Below are 21,945 nucleotides of genomic sequence, written 5' to 3' on the forward strand. Positions count from 1 at the left end.
CAGCGAAGAGGAACACATATAATCACTTTAGAGCAGGACGGTATTATTTTTAGCTTTTTGTTTTACAGTCAATTACTGCAGGCAGGTGGAATATTCTGCATAAGCACAATTCTGCTAAGGAGCTGAACAATTGATTGCCCAATGTGGCAAAACCCATCGGGGTGATAACAAAGTACACCAGCTGATGATTCTTTTTACAAAAGCTATTTAAGGTTTGTTGACTATATGTTGGAAGAAAACAAATCAGGTAATTTCCCCCGTGGTGAAACAGTGGGACATCTTCCAAGCATGGGGAAAATAATACTGTCTGGTATGTACAGCCCCCCCCCCCCCCCCCCCACACTCACTCACTCACTCACTCACTCACTCACTCACTCACTCACTCACTCACTCACTCACTCACTCACTCACTCACACACACTCGTCCTCCTCCCCCCAGCATGCTGTCATCTGCAATGAGAGCACTTCACGATGTATTGAAGTTATAATCCACCCGGTCACAAAGCTGACATGTATTTGAGACGCAGCTGTCATGTGACACCCTGACACCAAAGCGTCTTTGAAAGCGCAGGCTTAGAGGATAAAGAGTGACGGTGACAGGATAATAAGTATGAAAACTCCAGGAACAACACATTTCTCTTTCTTCTCAGTACTCTCTATAAACAGGGGGAGAGGTGAGAAGATGAGGAGAGGGAGGAGAAATGATGAGTGTAGGTGAGAATAAGACAAGATCAATATGGGAACAGAGGGAGGTGAGAGTGAAGTGAGATGGCACATGTCATTGTGAGCTTTTAATTATAACCGTTAGTCTTTATCCACACCGGACAAACACAATCTGAAAGGGTTCTCCTCCAAAAGTCAAGATGTGGATCATTTGGGATACACTCCCAGCACTATTCCTTCTAATATGGATAAGGGAGTTAGCTTTATTTGGTTGTAAGGGATTTCTCAGTTCTTCATAGCTGGCTTAAAATGACCCAGAGCTGTTCTGTTACGTGGATCATGGCCAAGACATTATAAGGCTAAACTGCTTATTCGGATAAAATGATCCTCTTAATTCTCATTGGCTAACTTTGAGTGCCTGGCAGACTTCCTTATAAAGCAGATTCATCTTTTAATATTAATTATATGACAAAATGCCCAGCAAATAAATCATGCTCGGATTTGATGTTAATTATAACTGATCCCGAGCTATTGAATTGTTTTAAGGCAGCTGCACAGATAGATGATGCCACATTTCAAAGAGACATCATTTATTATGATATGCTTGCATTAACTAACCGCAATCAGGAATATTGAGTTGAACATATTTCTTTTGCTTATAGTACCCCAAAACTAAACTAGGATTGGTCATTTTTCTTAGCTGAACAGATGTTTGATTATTACACATCACAGATTTTGACAATTTCTTAATTAACGTGATCTCATGTAGTATAATTAGATCAACAAGATGTTGCTAATGGCCATAATGAAAGGAGTAATGAATGCCTTTAATTGACTTTATGTCTTGGTGATGTTCCATATAGCACTGTTGTTGGCTGTGGAGACAAACTCAACAACAACAACAACAACAACAGACCCATAACATTTAGGGCTAAAACATAACATTAGATTTTTATTAATTCAAGCAAACTGTTACAGTCAACAGTTACATAAGTTACATGGTATACAGTATTGATCTAATCTTTTTCTTTTTTAAACCAGGGTTACTGTACCCCCCCCCCGTCATCCCCCCTCCCCAAACATAGAAACAGCAAATCCATACAAGCGCAGGCAAGTAAGTAGTAACGGCACAATACATTCATCAACTCAACGATACGTTTTGTACGAACAATAAGGCAAGTAGAAGAAAGAACGAACGAACGACGAACAGAAAAGGATGGCAGACATTTTCTTTGAAATGAGCCAAAACAAGGCATAATGTATCCTTCTCTTTCATGCCTGAAAGGGCAGTCTCGTAGAACATGTAATATTGTGTTTGTTGCTGCAGAACCGAAGGAGGTAAGGCTTCTTGTTATTGGGCAGGGACTCAGTAACAGGGGATCTGAGGGAAGAGCTGCCTTCAGTGCTGTTGAGTGGGTTTACCTGGTGTTGGTCAGACTCTGTTGAGTGGGTTCCTTTTTGAAATTCACACTTTTTTTCCTCTGCACACTGAAAATGTATCAGGAACAGTAAACAGGCAGGAGATCTGACGTACATGTACAGCATCTAACCACTTGTAGTGTCCATTTCTATGGCAAAGAAATGATGGGAGCTCGATATTCAGATTCCGATGGCTCAGTGTTTCTCTTGATGTCCACATGAGCATACAGGGCTCTGTAGAATCTTGACAGACCAACAGCTCAATCTCTTAGCATACATTTCCCTGGGGTAAAAGTTAGATGTAAGTGAATGGATATGCACAAGCTTCCCCTTCTTCATTTTCACCTATATAGCAAACATCACATGACATACCAACACAATCTTTAGCTTGATCTAAGTGGTGGAGTCAGTCCTGATGACAAGTAACAAAAAAACGGAGTTCATGTAGTGGTCAGTATCAGCAACTACTGTCCCGTTACAACGGCAAATGTGTCAGCAGAAAAATGTAAATAAAAGACGATCAAATAAACCAGCATCCACTCAATGCCATGTTGTGCCACCGGGTGGCAAAATGGTGCCGCAGAACTAAGGAGAATGCAACATGCCTTCATTTTTTCCTTTTCTTGTTGTTTTTTTTACATCGAAGTACAGATAAGAAACAAAACAAGTGGTTCTTCAGAAAGTTATTTTCATGTGTAACAATAGTAAACATGGGGGACTTCATCACAAGAAATCCAGAAGAAACAATGTCATGTGGTAGTGCAGAAAAGAATAAATGCAAAAACTTCTCTTGGAACACTAGAGAGACAGACCAGGACATGAAGATTCTCCTCCGAAGACAAACCACAAGACAGAGATTTGAGAAAGAATGACGCGTGACAGAGGAAGAGTGGGCAACAACAATGTTTTGCTTCTTTCCAGAGTAGAAAGGACTGTGATGGCGAGGTGTGGAGTGCACCTGAACACATTCCTCCTCTGCCTCCAACTCTGCTTTTTCCAACCCCTCTTCCATCTGTTGATCTCCATCACTCCATCCAGTCTCCTTCGTCAAACTCGGACTCATCCTCGGAGTCTGAGTACTCCACAGCGATGCGGCGGGACAGGATGGTTGCCACGTCGTTGCCAACGCGCTCGTGCTTAGCCTCTTGCTCTCGCTGCTCCTCCACTTTCCGAAGCTGTATGCCTGGAAGAAGCAGCAGAGAAAGAGAGGTTATGATGACATACAGTAATGGCATGTCTGTCCATCAGTTCAAAACCCCCAAAACATGACATTGTATTCACTGTGAGATCACTGAATATTACAATTTCAGAAGCTGGAATACATTTCATAATTGTTTGCTTAAAATTGGCTTTTCAAAAGAATAATGTTTCTGTCCATTCATTATCCTTCCTCCATCAATTGACACATTTTTCGGAAATTGTGGGTTATCTGTCTCCACTTTTCATTTAGTTTTCCAACTTATTCACAAATAAAGATGTGTGTTATCATATAGCCATTTTCACAAAAATATACTATCCCTAGCCCTCTCTAAAAAAGTGCGTATTTAGAGCCTGGAAAGAAAGAAGTGGCGACAGGTAACCCACAAGTACCCATTTTTCTCCTGTCATTTTATAGGTTATTTTTCTAGATTTTTAAATTTTTTCGCAATTCAAAAATAATTACAATTCGATAACAAAGTCAAACTTCTCCCTAAAAAAGTAATTGTGTGCTTTGTCCAGAGAAAGCATGACTCCTCACTGTTTACTGGGGAACCTTCCCACATCTCTGGTAAAACACAACCCACCTTTTCTGATGGCTTCCAGCAGGACACTGCGAGCGTCGCTGATGGGGGGCAGGCTGGCTGCTTGGTGCCTCTTGCTGCCCTGGGGGGGCGGAGAGGCCATGGCTCCTGCTGAGGGGAAGGCCGGCACGGGTGGGGGGCCTGAGAGACAGGGCGAGGAGCTCCGTCCTCCAGTGAGGGGCAGAGGGGGAGGCGGCGGGGGGGGAGGCAGGATGCTGCCGTCCGACTGGGTGCCAGAGCCCGAGGGCAGCCCCCTCTCCAGGACCTGCTGGAGACGGGCCGGGGAGCAGTGGAGGGGCGGGGCGATGGGCGGCGGGGCCGGGTGCAGCACACCGGGGGCGATCTGGAGAGGAGCCGGAGGGGGGGGGATGGGCGGAGGATGCTGATGCACTGGAAGAGGAGGGATGGGAGGAGGAGGAGTGCCCCGTAGGCCTGAGGAGGGTAACGGGGGAGGCGGAGGAGGGAGAGGGGGGGGCGGTGGAGGGGGAGTGTTGGAGTTGAAGCCTGATGTCCGTGCTGGAGACTGGGGTCTGCTGTCGGAAAAACCTGAACTGGAACTGAAAGGAAAAAAAGAGAGAGAAGGAAAGAAAAGAAGGTCATGACGAGGACGAGTGCTGAGCCGTGAGGGTGAGAGAACATTCTGAATCAGAGGTCTGAGAGAGAGAGAGAGAGAGAGAGAATATAATATGCTTTTAAAATAATAACATGTAGCTACCAATTTACTTTTATGGATCCGCTTAAATCCGCTTTAACTATCATGTTTACAAAGACTGACACTAGCCTTAGTAATTAGTCTTTTTTTTTAAGTGCAGTGTAATCAGAGAGATTTAGAGACAATTGAAATCTTCCTGGCTGTAGACCTGCTGCGGCTTGTACATTAAAGTCAGAATGTTTTCACTATAGGACATGAACTGCTCCTGAAGCTGAGTGGGAGGATCAGGACATCACAACACAAAGGTCGACATGTTCACAATCAATTTTCTTTCTACGGAGAAAATTGCAGCACACAAAAAGCACAGCGAGGATGAAGTGTGGGGGGGGGGGACAATGTGTTGAGTGCTTCCTCTTAGAGCTACATTAAAGCAGTAGGGAAGGGGTAAAGTGTGAAAGTTAGTCATAGAAGTTGATAATAATAACTTTTTAAAGAAAGTAACCATGAGATACCAGAATCAAAAGGTCACACAAAGGCTAAAAGTCGAAGTAAATCTAGAATCAAAGAAGATCGCTGCAAAGAATCAATGAGATTTGTTTTGCAACCACATCCTTAATCATTCCCTCTCATCTCTCCGTTCCTTCAAAACAACCTGTAATGCGCTCAGCGGCCTTAACGCTTTATTGATCCTGCCCTTCTCTGAGACTTTTCCTTTTTTCTTCAGCTTTGGTCCACAAACCCTCCGTCTATCCATCCATCCTTTCTTTTTTTGCTCAAACATCCTCGTCCTCTCAGGCAGAATCAAAAGGAAAGTAATGCAACTCACCAGGAAGAGGGAAACACACCTAAAGAGAATGACTTTCTCTGCACCAGATGAGTAGCACTCCCTTTTCAGGTAAGTTAGAAAATCAGAGCTACAACTTCCCGGGTGAGCAACTATCACCTTTTTGCAATTTCTATGCAAAGTATATTATTTAAGGTTTCCGTGGGGGTCGTAAATCTGAGGTTATGTGTGGTCTACTCTCCCACCTGATCACAGAGGGTGGCTTGATCTCTCCCAGTGGGTGCATGAGGGGTGGAGGCGGTGGAGGGTCGTGGGGCCGCGAATACATTCTGTCCCCGGTACGGTTCAGCAGCTCGTTCATCTGGCTGTAGGGCAGCGCCGCCAGAGAGAAGGGCCCCTCCATATCTTCCAAGTACATGGGAGCCCTGAGCAGAGAGAGGCGTTGTCCTTAACTCACAAACTTTGAATTTACCTCGCTGATTTTTTTTTTTGCTTTAATCCAGCCTCTATTGTCCATTGTATTCTTATTACCAATTACTTTCTGCTGACAGAGCTTAAACATAGTCATGCTACATAGAGAATTGACCCAGTTTTCCCTACCTTTTTCACTTATGGCCCATTGAGAAACAACTGTTGATACATTATTATTATTTATGTTACTCCCCAATTATCCCACACATTTATATTTTGGTGTGCACAAGCTCACAAGTGACCCCTACCATCCAGCAAAGTCTTCCCGTGAGCCCTTTTTGCTGTTCACTCGGGAAGAACTATTTTCTCTCATAACCTTTCTGGATTCATTTGAATACAGTTTGGAGGCATGAAGAGATAAAACAGCCACTTCACAAAAAACAAACATGCAAGAATAAAATAATAAATGAATATGATTTGGCTTGTGTTCTTCCTATCCTGTAATCATCTTATAGGAAGAGGATGATCTACCCCCCGGTTGGGAACTATCATAATCGATGTAAATCAAGTCTGCCTACTCTAAATTGAAAAATGTCTTAATAAGTTAAGAAATAACCCGTTTCCTGATCAATCCTGTATTTACGAAGCAGAGTGGTAATAAGGAAACACGTTCATATTCATATTTTTTAGTATTAATGTTAACCACATTCCACCCTTTCATCTGTTATATAAATAAGATCAGAGATGCAATGAGTAGACCCATCTGATGTAGATATTTGAACACATTCAAAATGTAATTAACTGCAGGAAGAAGCATCAATGGAGGCTGTATTAGACTCTACTTTGGCTCAGGTCAAGCCTTTAAATCCCTCTTTCCACATCGAATGAAGTTACTTGTAGAAACAACAGTTTATCTGCGTCTTTCTGCATCTTGCACCAGTTTTATATTTTATTTATGAGCCAATAAAAGCTAACGTGCCTCAGCTACAAAAACACGTCGTTTCATCAGCACACTGTCCATTTCATCACACTGTGGATATTTAGTTAATAACCTCTAAGAGTGTGCATTCAAACCATCTATATGTGCTGACACTGCACTTGATTACTTGGGGGAAAAATACTGTCAGCTATTCATGGAACTCTAAAATCAAAGCAAAGCAGCACTTTGCAAAAATGTTTTTCTTATTAATCACATTGACTGGCAGGGAAATGATTGAATATGAGTGGCGCCGGAGCTTTGAGGAACAATAAACGCAATCATAACCTTAATAGTGGCCGTCGCAGCTCAAGTGTAAATTGAAACATCTCGCTCTCTCTGTGGAGTAGGCGCAATTTATTTTTGTAGATTACATCATGCTGACAAATAAGTGAAACGCATTTTCAAGCGCATATATACTTTAAATGAGAAGTTATACATGCTGTATTTCCATGGTTACCGTGTATGTAAAGCCAAGCATTTGACTAAGGCCAGGTAGTACTTACTTTCCAACAATAATAAACGATAACTTATGTGAATTTAAATGTTTGTCTGCTCTTGAGGTGCATGAAGCCATCCCACATACCTGTTGTCGTGGTAACCTGCAGGTCCGTTAGCCTCTCTGTGTTTGTCCTCAGGTATGTCCTGGGCGAGTTCAGCGCCCAGTGCCTGTCTCTGCCACTCCTTCTTACGGTCGTGTGGCGCCCGCGGGATCTTTTCTTGCTCGTGGGGACGGTCTAGTGTCTTCATCTTCAGCGGTAAGGAGGGTGATGGTGGTAAGGGGGAGTGGGGGGGGGGGGGGGGACAAATCAGGAGATGTGAGAGAGGGAGGAGGAATCCGTAAAGGGTGGTTTGTGGATGGAGAAAAACAAAAGGTGAGGAGAGAGGGTGAGAGAGAAAACATAACAGATTAGCTGCTGTTACATTTATTTATTTATTTAACATCCTATAAAAGAAAACGAAAATCACAACAGGCACAGGTGGCAGATTTATAGGTACAAAGAGAAAGCTGAGTAAACGAAGCATTTTATTACTGTTCAGACACACATAAACAAATCCACATTTTAAAAATGTATCTATGTTGGACATCTTTTCTGATGATACACCTTCTTTATTTAACTGAACACGTGCCACATAAATATCCATATATTTACATAACAGCTACTGTCAAAACATGTATCTGTTTTAAACTAGGTGATGAAGACTTGAATGAATTAGCTTCTAAAGAGTAATCACAGATATTTATCCAAATATCGTCGTACTAGCCGGGGAACAGGGAGTGCTCATTGACTGATTTGGACCAAATCATAGTATCCATATTTACTGCAGAATATTACTGAGAAAGTCATTTTCAAATGGACATTTGGTATAGTTTTTTACATATGTAATCTGGTCCATCAACAAACAGCACTTCCTGCCACCTAAACATAGCATGACTGACTTTCAACACATACACACAACCATACACATATCCGTAAAGAATCGGAGCATAGAGCTGCTGTGGCAGAAATCACACAATTGTTTTAAGATTGAAATCGCTGTATTTTCACATACCTGCCCTGGGAGGTCTAGGTACCTATAGACCTGATCATACATGCGGGGGTCCTGCAACTATAAGAAGAAAAACAAAAACCACAAGAGAAGCACTGGGTGTGAGGGGAGGAGGGTAACAAGTCAATATGGCGGCACAGGATTGAGCAAAACACCGCTGAGTAACAGTCAACAGGGACAAAAACAGAGTGGGCGGTGAGAGAAGGTGGGACAAAAGGGAAAGAGGGGAAAAGAAAAGTGCTGTTAAACAGAAAATGACAACACATGGCACAGCTCGGGGGGGCGTCACAATGAAGGTGGCACACACAGTCCAGTTCTCACACACACACACACTCTCACACACACACACACACACACACACACACACACACACACACACACACACACACACACACACACACACACACACACACACACACACACACACACACACACACACACACACACACACACACACACACACACACACACACACACACACACACACACACACACACACACACACACACACACACACACACACACACACACACACACACACACACACACACACACACACACACACACACACACACAGGAGATCTCACTGGAAAAGGAGGACCAACTACACAGGTGTGTTTTTAAAAGTGAGGAAAACTCACAGTGAAGAATGACATGTAAACAAACACAGAATAATAGATACAATGGTAAAAACACAAACATGAGGAAGATAACATGTCTCAGTTTAACAAAATATTGATGTGATGATTCAGTGTGGTGATGCTGAGACACTTTATGCATTCATGTTAGAAAATCGGAGGCAAATACTGACACAAACAACTCAATTAAAAACTAAATATTTATCCCGTTGTGGGTGAATAGTTGAATAGAATGGCAGTCTGGTGTTATTCTTTGTTTTTTAATGTCAACACATCTCATGAAAAGACGGCAACCTGACTTCCCCACCCTGCTTGCAACACTTAGCTTTAAGCCCTCTCGTTTCATACCTAAGATATAAATCTCATAGGTCACAAATGTATGGTTTGATATTTAAAAATAGGGCTGTAATTACAAATTATTTTCATAATCGTATAAAAACAAGGACATTTCTTTCTTTTAGTCTAAAAACAGCATTTTCTGCCATGTTTTTCATGAAGAATAATTTCATCCATTGATGGATTATCAAAATAAGTTATTTTTCTAACAGTGCCTTTGCTGGGGAAACATGTCTCAGCTGTACTGTAGGAGGGATTCATTTAACAATACATTTAGATTTTCATTGTAATGGAGAAACATGTCACCCAGTGCACATTGTGTATCTTCACACCAAAAGATACAATAGGCTTTGGGTACACAGGCACAGAAGGATACATTTAAGGTTTCAGTCTTTTTGTGGGATCTTTTGAGAAAAGTAAACAGAATATCGCCAGACGTGTCTTAAAGTGTAGGTCATTCAAATCAGGTTATAAGCAAGCTGCAGTACAATAAGTGAACACATTCAGCAAACTGCCGTCACAAGCACATAACATTTCCCCAGTTATTGGCTTCAAACCAATCATTCATATCCTATTTAGCGGCAGAAACACATTACAGGTGGTTTGTGAGTTTACTTATTTGTGCTTATATGGTGGTGAATAGACCCCGAACAAATAATCACCTCAGCATTAAAGCCAATACTAATCAATATCTTTTATGTGACTTGGATCCTGCAGGGCAGTGTCCCCTGCTCTAGACGTTGTTTGTATGTGTGATTGTGCTGGTCTTTAAATAAAAACATGCTGCTTGATTCGGCTCAGTGTGGGTAGTGTGCAGAATATCCTCTGCCTGGGCTGAGTGATGATGATTGTGTCCGTCTACTGCTGTGGTCAGGCCGCTCAGAGCGAGCATGGGAATAAATCCTAATGCTAATGCACATTGATTAGGATCTGATTCAGCATGGCCCATTACTCCTGATGAGGCATTGGCCGAGGGGGAGGCCTCTGCGCTCTAACACACACACGCAGCACATTTATATATCTGGGCTGACAAACTGAATATCATTTACTCCAAACATGAAACGGCAATGCTCCCTGACAGCTCTGTCTGTTGAGGCAGAAGGAGCGGCATTAGAAGGTTGAATATTTTAACCTATCGTCCTCCAGTTTTCTAAACACTGTAGAGCTTCACTTTGCAATTTCTGATGGAAGATTCGTTTTGGTGCAACTAACCTCTGACTTCTTAAAAGGTTTGCCGTTATCGCGTCTTGGCAATATTTAAAGAAGCATTAAAGAGCACATTTGCAAACTAAAACGGCACTCTGAGAGCAGACCTCTGGCATGGCTGCTTCCCTCACTTTGATCCAGTTTAAACTGTAATGGGTTTTTCAGTCTGGCCCATAAACAATGGGGCCAGTAGATTTTTTTCTGTAATTGCTTACAATTCCTCCTGGGCAGAGTCAAAAATGATGAGGATTGGATTGTATTGATATTACTATGGTGAATGACAGGCAGATATAAAGGCGAATAAACACATAACACATAATGCCAGCAGACGACCATCTGTCCAATAGAAAGCATCACAGAGTGACGGTGGTAATGCAGCAACGTAAATGTGAAAACCGAGTGAACAAGGAGGGAGGTACATTGTGTTTCTATATGAGAGAAAATGAGAAACAGTGCAAGTGTGTGTGTGCATGCACGTGTTCATCACAGTTATTATAAATGCGGCTAATTTCAGAGCGCTGTGTGCCATCGTACGTCTGAACAGAGTTAATTCCTGCGTTAGCCCTGCTGTGTGTGTAATGCAGCAGTTATAAATGTATTTGATTTGTCCATACACATCCCTTCACACGCGCATGTGCTTTTCTGTGTGTGCACTTGTGTGTCTCTGCATGTTTTTGTGCATGTTCATTGTGACAGACTCAGCAGAATTATGGCTGTGTAACACTGTTAATGACCCCCGCAGGGAGGCCCGCAGACCACCCTGCTGCTGACAATAACACAAGCCCCTCACACAATACACACATTTCTGCTGCGGCTAATCAATAGGAGGTGGGTTGTACACACTGTACAGTAATAATCCTTGTACGTTTAAACAATGCAATATTTGATCTATAGCTATTAGGATTTGATAACTGCATCAAAGTGAAGGACATCTCTGCTCAAACTTGTGTCAGGAAGAGTTAGTTCAACCACAAAAACAAAACGTCAGCAGGGCAAACCATTTATTAAAGAGGATCCCATTCCAAAAATGTTTCGGTTAATTCCTCGATCATCAACTTGCTGTTACTGAAATAATGTCTGTTTCCCAAATTCATTCATTGTTATAGTTTTGTTTCCTAAACGCAGATAGGTAGTAAATAACAGATAAAAGCATTTAAATGACGCTGGTTTAAAAGTATCGACCGATTAATTTTACGTTTGGCTAAGAATAGACATACATAAATAACTGGCTGAATGGATAAATAAGCAGCTAAGCCCTATTTTTTTACCCACTCTTCTATTTCATTGGTCACGACTGTCTGCATGTATGACGGTTTTCTTCATCATGACATTAAAGAGAACAAAAGTAAATGTTTTACTCTGTGAGCCAGCCTTTTTCCCTTTGGTTGGAACTGTATACACGTTTATATTTTTGCTGTTGACACTGAAATACAATCCATTCTCAAATATGATGTGAACATAACATAATGCCGGTATTACATTTACAATCTCGATAATATATTCTGTAATCGAGCACATCGAGACTTGTCCGACAATTTTCCTATTGACTCCTAATATTCTATCCCTACAGTAGAACTGGGATGCAGTCAGGCAGGTTAATAGTGGACGCTGGTTAGTTCCGTTGTTAGGGTGGAGGTGGGGAGCTCACTTGTCCACAGCAAACCAGAGGGAGAGTGGAAAGAAGGGAGGAGAGTGGTGGGTGTGGGGGGGGGGGGGGGGGTGTGAGTGAGGGAGGGCTGCAGGCTGCCAGCTGGGGAGCAGATGCTCTGGAGGACGAGGGGGAAAAACTCTTACCTCTGGGGCAGTGAGGAAGGGAGGAGGGGTTTCAGAGAGGACTCTTATAAGGCCATTGGGACACACAAGATAAGGCATTTCCAGCTGCAGAGTCCGACAGAGTTAGACCAGGATTCACAAAAGAGAACGTGAGGCAGAGAGGGGACAGAAATCCTAAAGCAGTATTTTACAACATTTTTACCACACAATTTCAGGACATTAACCCGATCCAATGAATAACGGTCAAAGCACACACAGAGGTTTTATCATCATGTTTTCAAGGCAAGTCAGTGTTCTAGTAAAAAGTGGGGGCAATACTGCGAATGCGCTGTCAGGCAAAAGTTAGAGAATTGCTGTTCTACGTCACGTTCCTGAGCACCTCTTGCACCTGCAAAGACAAGCTAACAAACTAGCACTAGCTTGCAAACAGCTGCAAAGAGACATCTAGGTCTCATTAGCACACTGGCTGAGAAGTGTCAGTCGTAAAGTGCGCAAATGTAGAAACTTTCTAAGCGAATAAGAAACCATTTGGCACATGGACATTTAGTAGTATTTAGCAGATTTATGGAATCAATGCTTCTTCATACCCTTGGAGCAAAGCGTCCAAGATGTGCAGACCCTTCAGCATATCGTATGTGCAAAGACTTCCTATATCCTGTTTATACGTTTTTGATGCACCCACCTCTCTTCCTATTATTAGCTGGCCTGATAATGTATGATAGATTTGAACTTTTTGCAATTTAAATCAGGGTCAGTAACCTGTGAAAATGTGGGCAAAACCCTTTTTACTGGCTCGTTATTTAATCAAGCAGCTTATTTAAGATGCAGCAGTGGACGCCTACTGGTTTTTAACAAGGACTGATAGCACATATGTTTTGAACAAATCCAGAAAATATCTCCTTACTTCTGGATCTGGACAATATAACAAAAAAGGCAGAAAATAATTTGCCTTTATATTATATTACAATGTAAATGCATTTCCAGCTGCCCATGGCTATAATGAGACAGGAGTAGGCAGGCATAGCCGAAGGGGGCTTCTCCAGAGGGGGTACGAATGCTAGGGACAAACTTTGATGTAGTGTAAACTCACACACTGATATCAAAGAGCAGCTGCAATGCTTTCTTTCTCTCTTTGCTCCTCAATCCCTGGGACTCTCTTCCCACTCCCTCTGTCTCCTTATGACTGGCTCAGCACAAAGTCTTCTAATCCACTGAGAGCGAGGCTAACACAGGAGCTAATGAGATTAGCACACCGTAGGCTTCTTTTCCCTTCTCTCTGCCCTGTACTGCTTTCCATCTATCACTGCCTGCTAATCAGTGTGTGTGTGTCTGTGTGCAGCGCAGTGTGTGTGAATGTGATGTGACTTGGTAGGAAAATGGCGGGTGATTGAGTACAATGAAATAATGATATATATATCATGGAAAAGATCTTTATTCTGTGGTGTACGATACAATCTAGACTCGAGTAATGTCACCTGTATCTTATGAACTCAACCTATGTTAGCTGAATAATACTGTTAAAAAGAGGTGTTATTCAACTATACACCTGTACTGTTAAATCTCCACATCAGTCTTTTATGAATGCCCTTTGCTCAGAGTCATTCGATCGGCTGTACGACACGCTGGGATATAATATTTGATTTGTTGACTTTCCTCTGTGCTGTAAGAAGAAACTTTGACCTGAACCCCTGAACTGCTTCCCCCCACACGCCAGCAGAAATCAATTACTCCTCCCACTAGCTGGAATGCAACCAAACACTTTTTTTTGTTGCTTCAGTGAAGTTCCCTTAAGACAAGCTCCTGGTCTCTGTTTGCTGAAAAATGTCAAGTCAGGAGCTCTTTATTTGAATTGTCCTTTTGTTATTTCTCTTCAACAGTAGAAACCCTGGATGAACTGTATCTTGTCTACAGTCTGATTCTTTCCTTTCCTTTTTTTTTTTACGTTGTAAATGTGACAGCAGGTCATGTGATGGGCGATTTTAAACTTTAGATGGTGATTTGTAGGGAGACACAAACACAGACATTTAGGAGAAGAGCAAAAGCGACGTGGAACAAAATGTGTCGGCACCCAATCTCAGATAGTGCCTGACAGGCGGCGTGACATTTGTCTGTGTGAATCCCTGCCTCTGTTCCTGAGTTTGTGTCTGAGTTAACGATCGCTATTTATACACAAATAGGAAATAAGTGGCAGAGAAGGATTTTGACTCTATCTTGTACAAAGAATATCCATGACAAACCTGAACAACTCACACACACGTTATGAACAGCGCGACAGAGAACATGAGATGATGTGGCAGAATTACTCAGTGAGCTAAGTGAAAATCTGTCAATGATTAACACATTCAATTCCATCTGTGTGTGTGTGTGTGTGTGTGTGTGTGTGTGTGTGTGTGTGTGTGTGTGTGTGTGTGTGTGTGTGTGTGTGTGTGTGTGTGTGTGTGTGTTTGCAGAACTTTGTATTTGATATCCCTCACTCTTTCACTGATTCTGCATGCTTTTCCATAAGAGCACACATGTCCTCTCCACACTGTATCTGCCCTGATCCTCTACAGACCATTTATCCACCAGGACGGTTACACAAACCTACAAATATGTGTTCGTAATTCCTCTAATCCATCCTGCTCCCCCTGTGAATGTCCTCTAGGCCTTTCCATGGGGTCTGTCTATCTGCCAGTGTGGTGAAGAGGGAAATGAACACCGCTTTACAAGCTGAGGCCACCCGGGGCTTTAATTAGAATGAAATCATCAGAATTAGCTTCGGCTATAAGCGGTCATATCGACTTAACCCTGTGAAGAAAATAAGGTCTTGCTGCTTTGCAATTGCATTTTACACCTCTGTGTTTGTTTATTAACCTGTCAATATTGTGATGATGCAAAACTAGGAAAACAACTGAAAGTAAATATGCTTCATTTTACACACTCCCAACTAATTATTGGATCAATTCGCCCTGTCCCTCTCTCCGCTCATTTCCACTATCATTACAAACCTCATAACCAAATGATATCTTCTTCATTCAGGAAAACCACTCTCCTTATTCTTCATTGGAACGGCTGCAATAAGCTTTGATTGACTCTGAGGGGGCAAAATGTGGAGCACGCCCTGCTTCCCACGCGAGGAAATGCAAGCTGGGGCTGATTAGAGCTCCTGATGCGGGGGGTGGGAAACCCCTGAGTTCTGAGAAGTGGGGTCACAGCTTTGCATTTCATGTGGGAGAGGGGCTCCTTATAGATGCGCAAGAGCTCTTTTTATTTGTATTTGTGTGTGTGTCTGTGTGCATAAAAAAAACCTAACGCTAGATTAAATGTGTGTGTACAGAGGTTCTACATAAGGTTGTGTGTGTGTGTGTGTGTGTGTGTGTGTGTGTGTGTGTGTGGTAGAGAGATGGCACAGTGCAGGGGCAAGTGAACGGCAGATGCTCCCGTTAATTAGATGTAATGATGACACAAGTAATAACTAATAACTGATTCATCTATGAGCGGTGGCTAATTAACGCATGAGACTACATGGTCTGAAGCCAGGCCTATCAGTGAATCACCCTATCAGTGTATTCAAGCAGGACACATCGTATCTGAGGAGCCTCTCGTTTGCTCTCACTTCATGTCTTCCTACTCGCTAACCTTCAGCCTGCTTCTCATCACAGACGCCTCGATCTGTTGCAGCCATTAAAGAACCAACACACTCCTCAACTGTTTCATGAAGAGAAAGTACAAAGTGTTGTGATCTTCCAGGTCCCTGTGTCTGTGATTGTTCAGACGTACCTTCTGTTTCCGCTTCTCCTTCCTCTTGTCCTCTGTGTCCTGCAGCATCTTCTCTCTCCACAGGTCAAAGAAGTAGGACGGATTGGTGTAAAACTTCAGACCCTCCTTCCCATCGTCCCTGCAGATTGACATAAGAAACCGATATCTCGTTACAAAACAGCTAATCAGGAAAATGATCGGCACATCAATTGATAATGGAATTATTGTTAGCCGCAGGATAGAATACACATTTTGTATTCAGTTTTGTTTATTTTTCACACAAAAAATCTACAAGACTTTTTCATTTGATAAAGCAATAAAGCTTTTTTAATTGACTGCAAATCGATTGCAGGGCCGCAACTTACCAATAATGTCATTGTTGATGTATTTAGTCAATTGCTTTGCTTGATTAATAAGTAAATAATTCACTAAAGAAATTGTGGGAAATGGCCCTCACAATTTCCCAGAGTTCAATAAGGGAAGTTCGGATGTCTTGTGTTGTTGGACAAACAGTACAAAATTCCCAAATAGCCCAAAAGGCTAATTAAAGCAGCAAATTACTACGCTTGAAAATTGGCAGAAAGAATAATTGATGATCATTGTCGTTGCTGTTTCAGCTCTTGCAGGCGGCAGGCACTACAGCGGTTGGACATTCCTGAAAAATAGAAAGTGGGGGAAATGTTTGATAATCATTTCTCTTCTCCTGTGTCCTGCCCTTGCCTGTCTCAGTCTGCTTTCCTTCCAGAGATCATATTTGTTACCATTTGCCATGACTAATAGCTTATGTCCTGCTCTAGCATTCATTCCCTCTCAACTGTCTGTCTTCTTCACTCGCATTACAGAAGCCTTTTGTGGTTGGCGCTCACTGGGCAGAACAGTGCCATGATGATTGGCAGGGAAACAGAAAAAGGTTTCTGACGGACACAGGTAGTTATCAATCAAAAGGTCCCTCTTGACTAGGAAATTACCATACACGAACACACTGTCCAGAAATGTCCTTTCATATCATTACAGGGATAAGCTCCTAAATGGCGCTGCTGGTGTCTTTCACTTCCTTATTGGAGCTTTCAAAAGTTATATATTTAAAATATATGTATTCAAACTATGAAATAAGGTGTACACCTTTGAAAGAGGGCAACCTTGGAACAACAGCAATTACAAAAAAATTAAAATGTCCGTTTCTTGCATTGTAAATGCAACTCTACACGATTGGTAAGGCTGCATCAATGACTATAGCTCTTTAAAAACTAGAGAATACTCCTCCACGAGGAAGGACCTTTTAGGCACCCAGACCTAACGTACTTGCTAACTATATGAATATAGATATTAATGCAAGAGCTAATATATACTGTGTCCTCCGGTCACAGCACAGGTACAGTTCTAAAGAGGTTTTTAGTCTCCTGGGAAATATCTTCCAGAGGAAACACCTTCAGAGCAGCAAGAGAAAATGGCTATTTCTGGCACCCTGCATGTGGGCTAATTAACATCAATACCAGGTGTTCTCCTCCAAACAACAATATTATTGATCTAACCGTAGTGTTATTTTCTACTTCAACTTGTATTGTAAACCAACATAGTCATTCTATCTCTTCTGATTGTTAATCCGTACTGTATCTGTTCAGAACTAAAGGGCACATAAAAGGGTACTTCATGTCTCCTTTGACACTTCACAGAAATAAAGGGTGTATCCAGCCGTGCGAAGGCAACGCTAAGGGAGTGAATTATTTGATGATGATTCCGATCAGAGCCAGGATACAGAACATGAGAGGGAAAAGCTTCAAAAGGCAAGAGTGTAACGTGTAATCAGATGCAACACAACAAAGACAAGAAAATACAATCCAATACAGGATAACAAAAGCGGAGAGAGAGAGAGAGAGAGAGAGAGAGGAGAGAGAGAGAGAGAGAGAGAGAGAGAGGAGAGAGGAGAGAGAGAGAGAGAGAGAGAGAGAGAGAGAGAGAGAGAGAGAGAGAGAGAGAGAGAGAGAGAGAGAGAGAGAGAGAGAGAGAGAGAGAGAGAAAACTGCGGGTAGAGTGTTTATGTAAATCATTATGCATGCTATTCCTTCTGTGGGTTTTTGAGTCGTGGGTTTTTGTGTTTGTTTTTTCTTGTGTGTACTGTATGGGAGAGGAGAGATAAGAAGCAGCTAGCAGCTGTGTTCAGGGGTATCTGAGAAATAACAGCCTGGGGAGGCGTCCATGGAGACTCCTGGTGTGATGTGTGGAGGAGAGAGGACCATAGAGAGGAGGGGAGGATAGAGAGGAGGATATAGGGGAGAGGAGAGGAAAAGATAGGAGAGGTGAAACTACATTTGGAGAGCAAAGTGAAGTGGAGGAGATGAGACAAGTACAGAGGAGAGAAGAGAGAACGAGGTGAAAACTCAAAGGGTGGTTCCCCTGGTACAGGAAGGTAAACATCTCCTATAATATTGTAACCTTTTTTTATCCTGTGATGGCTTCCTTTCCTTGCATTTCTGTCAACTTTACCCAATTTAATATCAATTATAGCTGAACAAATAAGATGGTTGATCAAGGGACAAGATAAGGCCAATAGCTAAGTTTTGTTTCTGAAATGTGAGGATCTTTCAAGGCTTATGGCATTGTATGGCTAAAAGGTTAACAGATCAATCGAGTAAATTATTGTCAGGTTAAATGAAGTAATAGTTAGTCAGCTTAATATGTATAGACTCTTCCTCTCATGGGCACACATTAGAGCCACTGTCCTTTATAATAGGAACTTAATCCACTCTACTAGAAGTGTGCTCAGGGGTACTCTATCAATTGTTTTTCAAGGAGAGGTGAGAGCAGTTCCATCAAGCCTGGGAACTGACCTCAAGGCTTTAATAGCGCATGTTATTATGTGTGGTTCAAATATCACAACATTAATCCTTGTCATAGATAAAACAGACGTGTAGCCTTTGGCCAGCGCGAAACAAGACATTTAAAGTAAGATTGGAAAAATAAAGTCACGCATGCTTTTAGCTTGGCTCGCACATTAAATAACGCCGCCACGCCTCATTCAAATACCACAGGCTTCACCTGCCTCAATACAGTGCAAAGGATGTATGTGTCTACACACACACACAGTTAAGAGATTAAAATAGATTGAAAGTGTTCGGCCTGTAACCTTCTCCAACTGGTTCGGTCAAGTAATAGGTCATATAAAATGCTTCAGGAGAGAAAAATGGAGTGAGAGAAAAAAGAAGTGAGAAAGCAGCAGGGTGAGAGGGCTGTGAAAAAAAGGGCAGAGTGCTGGCCAGAGGAGGTTTTTATGGATTATTAATCTTCAGAAGACTCTTTCTATTGCTCTGCTCGACACTCAAGAGCCAAGAGAGATGTCTGGTGTAAACAATCACAAGCAGATAAAAATATCTCCACCAACCAAGGTGCAAAAGAAGATATTTCAATACATGCAGAGTAGAACTGTGTATCCATTTGTGGTTAGGGCAACCAAGATAATGGTGTCTTCTGTTTTCTGATATGTTGGGCATCATTGTGAGCAATACAAGTAATACAAGCTTTAATAGAGGCTGGGAGAAGTATTATAGAAAGAATAGGACCAATACCGGCCAATGTTCAGGACCAGTTCAGTGATTCTTTTAGCTGTTGATGAAATGACATTTTCCCCAATCTCTACACAGAGGAGAATGATGTACTGTAGTTAGTGCCATGCTGGGCTCAGAGAAAAAGGGCGGCAATTAAACCTTCCACTTAAAGGTGATGTCAGATTTTTCTTAAAGAACGGAACAGCTGACCTCCTCCTTCTCCCCCATTGTAGGGAGTTCATGATTTCCTTTTGAAAAATCTGGTTTTAAAAAGCAAATTATCATTAACTTTAAGCCTAAATGGGACTCTTCTAGTAACCGTCATACCCATAAAAGCCCTTTCTAAAGTGAGTAAAACAGGCTGCACTCTGACCTGTAGGACGAGAGGATGTTGAGGGGGGCGGCTCTCGCAGGTCTGGTAGGACTCCTGCAGTGGGACGGGCAGCGACTTGCGGTCAAACAGCTGCTGGTCCTGGATGGTTGAACTCTGAAAGCCTTCCTCATGGTGATGTCCTGAGAGACCTCTGCGGTGGTGGGGGGGGGGGGAGGGGGGGGGGGGGGGGTGGGGGGGAAGGAGGATGGAGAATAAGGAAAAAGAGGAGGAGGGATGGGAGATTATTAAATCAGGTGATGTGATACACATATTTTGCATCACCCATTATTACCATCATGAAAAATGACGTCATCACTTAAAACAATCACAAAGATAACATTTAGGATATGAGGCTGGTTATTTGTACATGTGTTCAAATCTTTCCTGATAACGTGTATTGTATACCTGTGGTGTTTATTTCTATTATTTTATTATCTTTGCTTTGTATTGGTCTGTTTGTAAAATTGTATAATTGTGTTTTTAATGTATTTATTCCTAAAAAGTATTTAATTTGTTTTGTAAAGCACTTTGAAATGTCGCGTACAGAAAAGTGCTATATAAATAAACTTGCCTTGCTTTCCTGATGGATCTGTCAATGTTAAGGATATTTTGGTCAAGTTCACATTTAAAATCCCCTCAGCGGACTAACCATCTACCTCTCTATCTAATTGTTTAACCCTTAAATCATGTGTTTAACTATTGCAACCCTTTTGCTTTCACTTCTAGGACTAGTTTAAATGTGCCTGCTAGCTTTATATAAGTTCTCACTCTGACGTATGGTTTTCAAGTGTTATATCTGACTCTAGTCTGTGGTTTTCTTTGAATTTAGATATTCTTTCAAGTACGTTGAATCCCTTACAACTGCAGAAGTACCCCTGATTACGATCCCTGATATAAGAAAATCCCTTTTTTTTGGTCAGGGACTGGATAACACAGATGCTAACGCTACATTGCTGTCCTAATTAGCTAATTAAAGTCACCCCCAAAGCGAACCCACACATGATGGATAAGCTAAGCTAAGCTAAGCTAAGCTGGGCTGCCCGAATGTCGTCTATCAGGGGATTTGGAGATGATTGCCCTTCTTTCATAGAGGGACAGCTGACTCATTTCAACAGGCAAAAGAATAACAGAGTATAACAATGTTGCAAAGCCGAAGCTTTCAGAAAACATGTTGGAGAAATCGCTGAGGGGAAGAGGCAAGGAAAAACAACCACGCTTATGCTAACCCTCAATCTGGCCGGGACAAGTAGAATACAGCAAGTCTTGAAAGAAATCCGGAGCGTTGCAACTAGATCTGAATTATACATGAGGGAATGACAAATGGATACTGTTGCCTGGAGGAAAGAGTCACGTGGCATATGGAAATAATATGGTAACTGTACCACACACAAAACAAAATGACACACTTGAATCCAATATTGAACTTTAACCCAGCACAGCAAATTGATTTCACAAACCAAATAATTAGAACAACTCAGCAAGATGTTCATTGTTTTTTATACAATGAGACAAATAAAGCCAATTTACTTGACAGACTTCCCCAATCTGATCTTCTGCAGTGCAGCCAACAGCAGAGAGCTGGGTAATGACTTCCAGAGACTACTGTGTGAAGGGCTAGCCACCTGAGGCACTGAAGTATCATTATTAACAAACACTATCAGCGAGCCACACTGAGTAAGTGACTCCCTGGGAGAGGGAAAGGAGCCAGAGAATGCAAGAGGGAGATAATAAAAACTCACGGACACAACAGAGGCATGGTGATAGAAACAGGGGACACACAGCGAGGGAGTGAAGAGGCACTAACAGTAAAACAAAAAAGCGCGAGCAGACACATAGGAAACATTCAAAAGAAATACAGACGAGTTAAATGGGGGGGGGGAGAGGCAGGGACTAACACCGACATTTGCAAATCAAGAGGATGGAGAGGTGTAGAAGAGGTGAGAGAGACAGTAAAATAGATTACATATAATACAGAACTGTATGAACCAAAGGGTCCCTTGAGAGATAGTGGTGTAACCTGAGAAGAGACAACACCAGGAGAAACTCTGGCAGCCATTTAACAGCACACACACACACACACACACACACACACACACACACAC

General features: G+C 42.1%; 1 protein-coding gene across 1 annotated transcript in view; it reads right to left on the bottom strand.

Moving 5' to 3' along the window:
* Positions 1–988: 988 nt before the first annotated feature.
* Positions 989–21,945, bottom strand: part of wasf1 (WASP family member 1) — a 54,148-nt gene continuing 33,191 nt past the window's right edge. Inside the window, 10 exon segments of the mRNA XM_079644290.1 lie at positions 989–3,265; positions 3,867–4,420; positions 5,545–5,724; positions 7,273–7,436; positions 8,241–8,297; positions 12,212–12,295; positions 15,950–16,067; positions 19,844–19,864; positions 19,866–19,956; positions 19,959–19,992. Coding sequence (XP_079500416.1) covers positions 3,108–3,265; positions 3,867–4,420; positions 5,545–5,724; positions 7,273–7,436; positions 8,241–8,297; positions 12,212–12,295; positions 15,950–16,067; positions 19,844–19,864; positions 19,866–19,956; positions 19,959–19,992 — 1,461 coding nt within the window. The 3' untranslated portion in view covers positions 989–3,107.

Source organism: Notothenia rossii (assembly GCF_949606895.1).
Source record: "Notothenia rossii genome assembly, chromosome: 8".
In the NCBI taxonomy this organism is placed as follows: domain Eukaryota; kingdom Metazoa; phylum Chordata; class Actinopteri; order Perciformes; family Nototheniidae; genus Notothenia; species Notothenia rossii.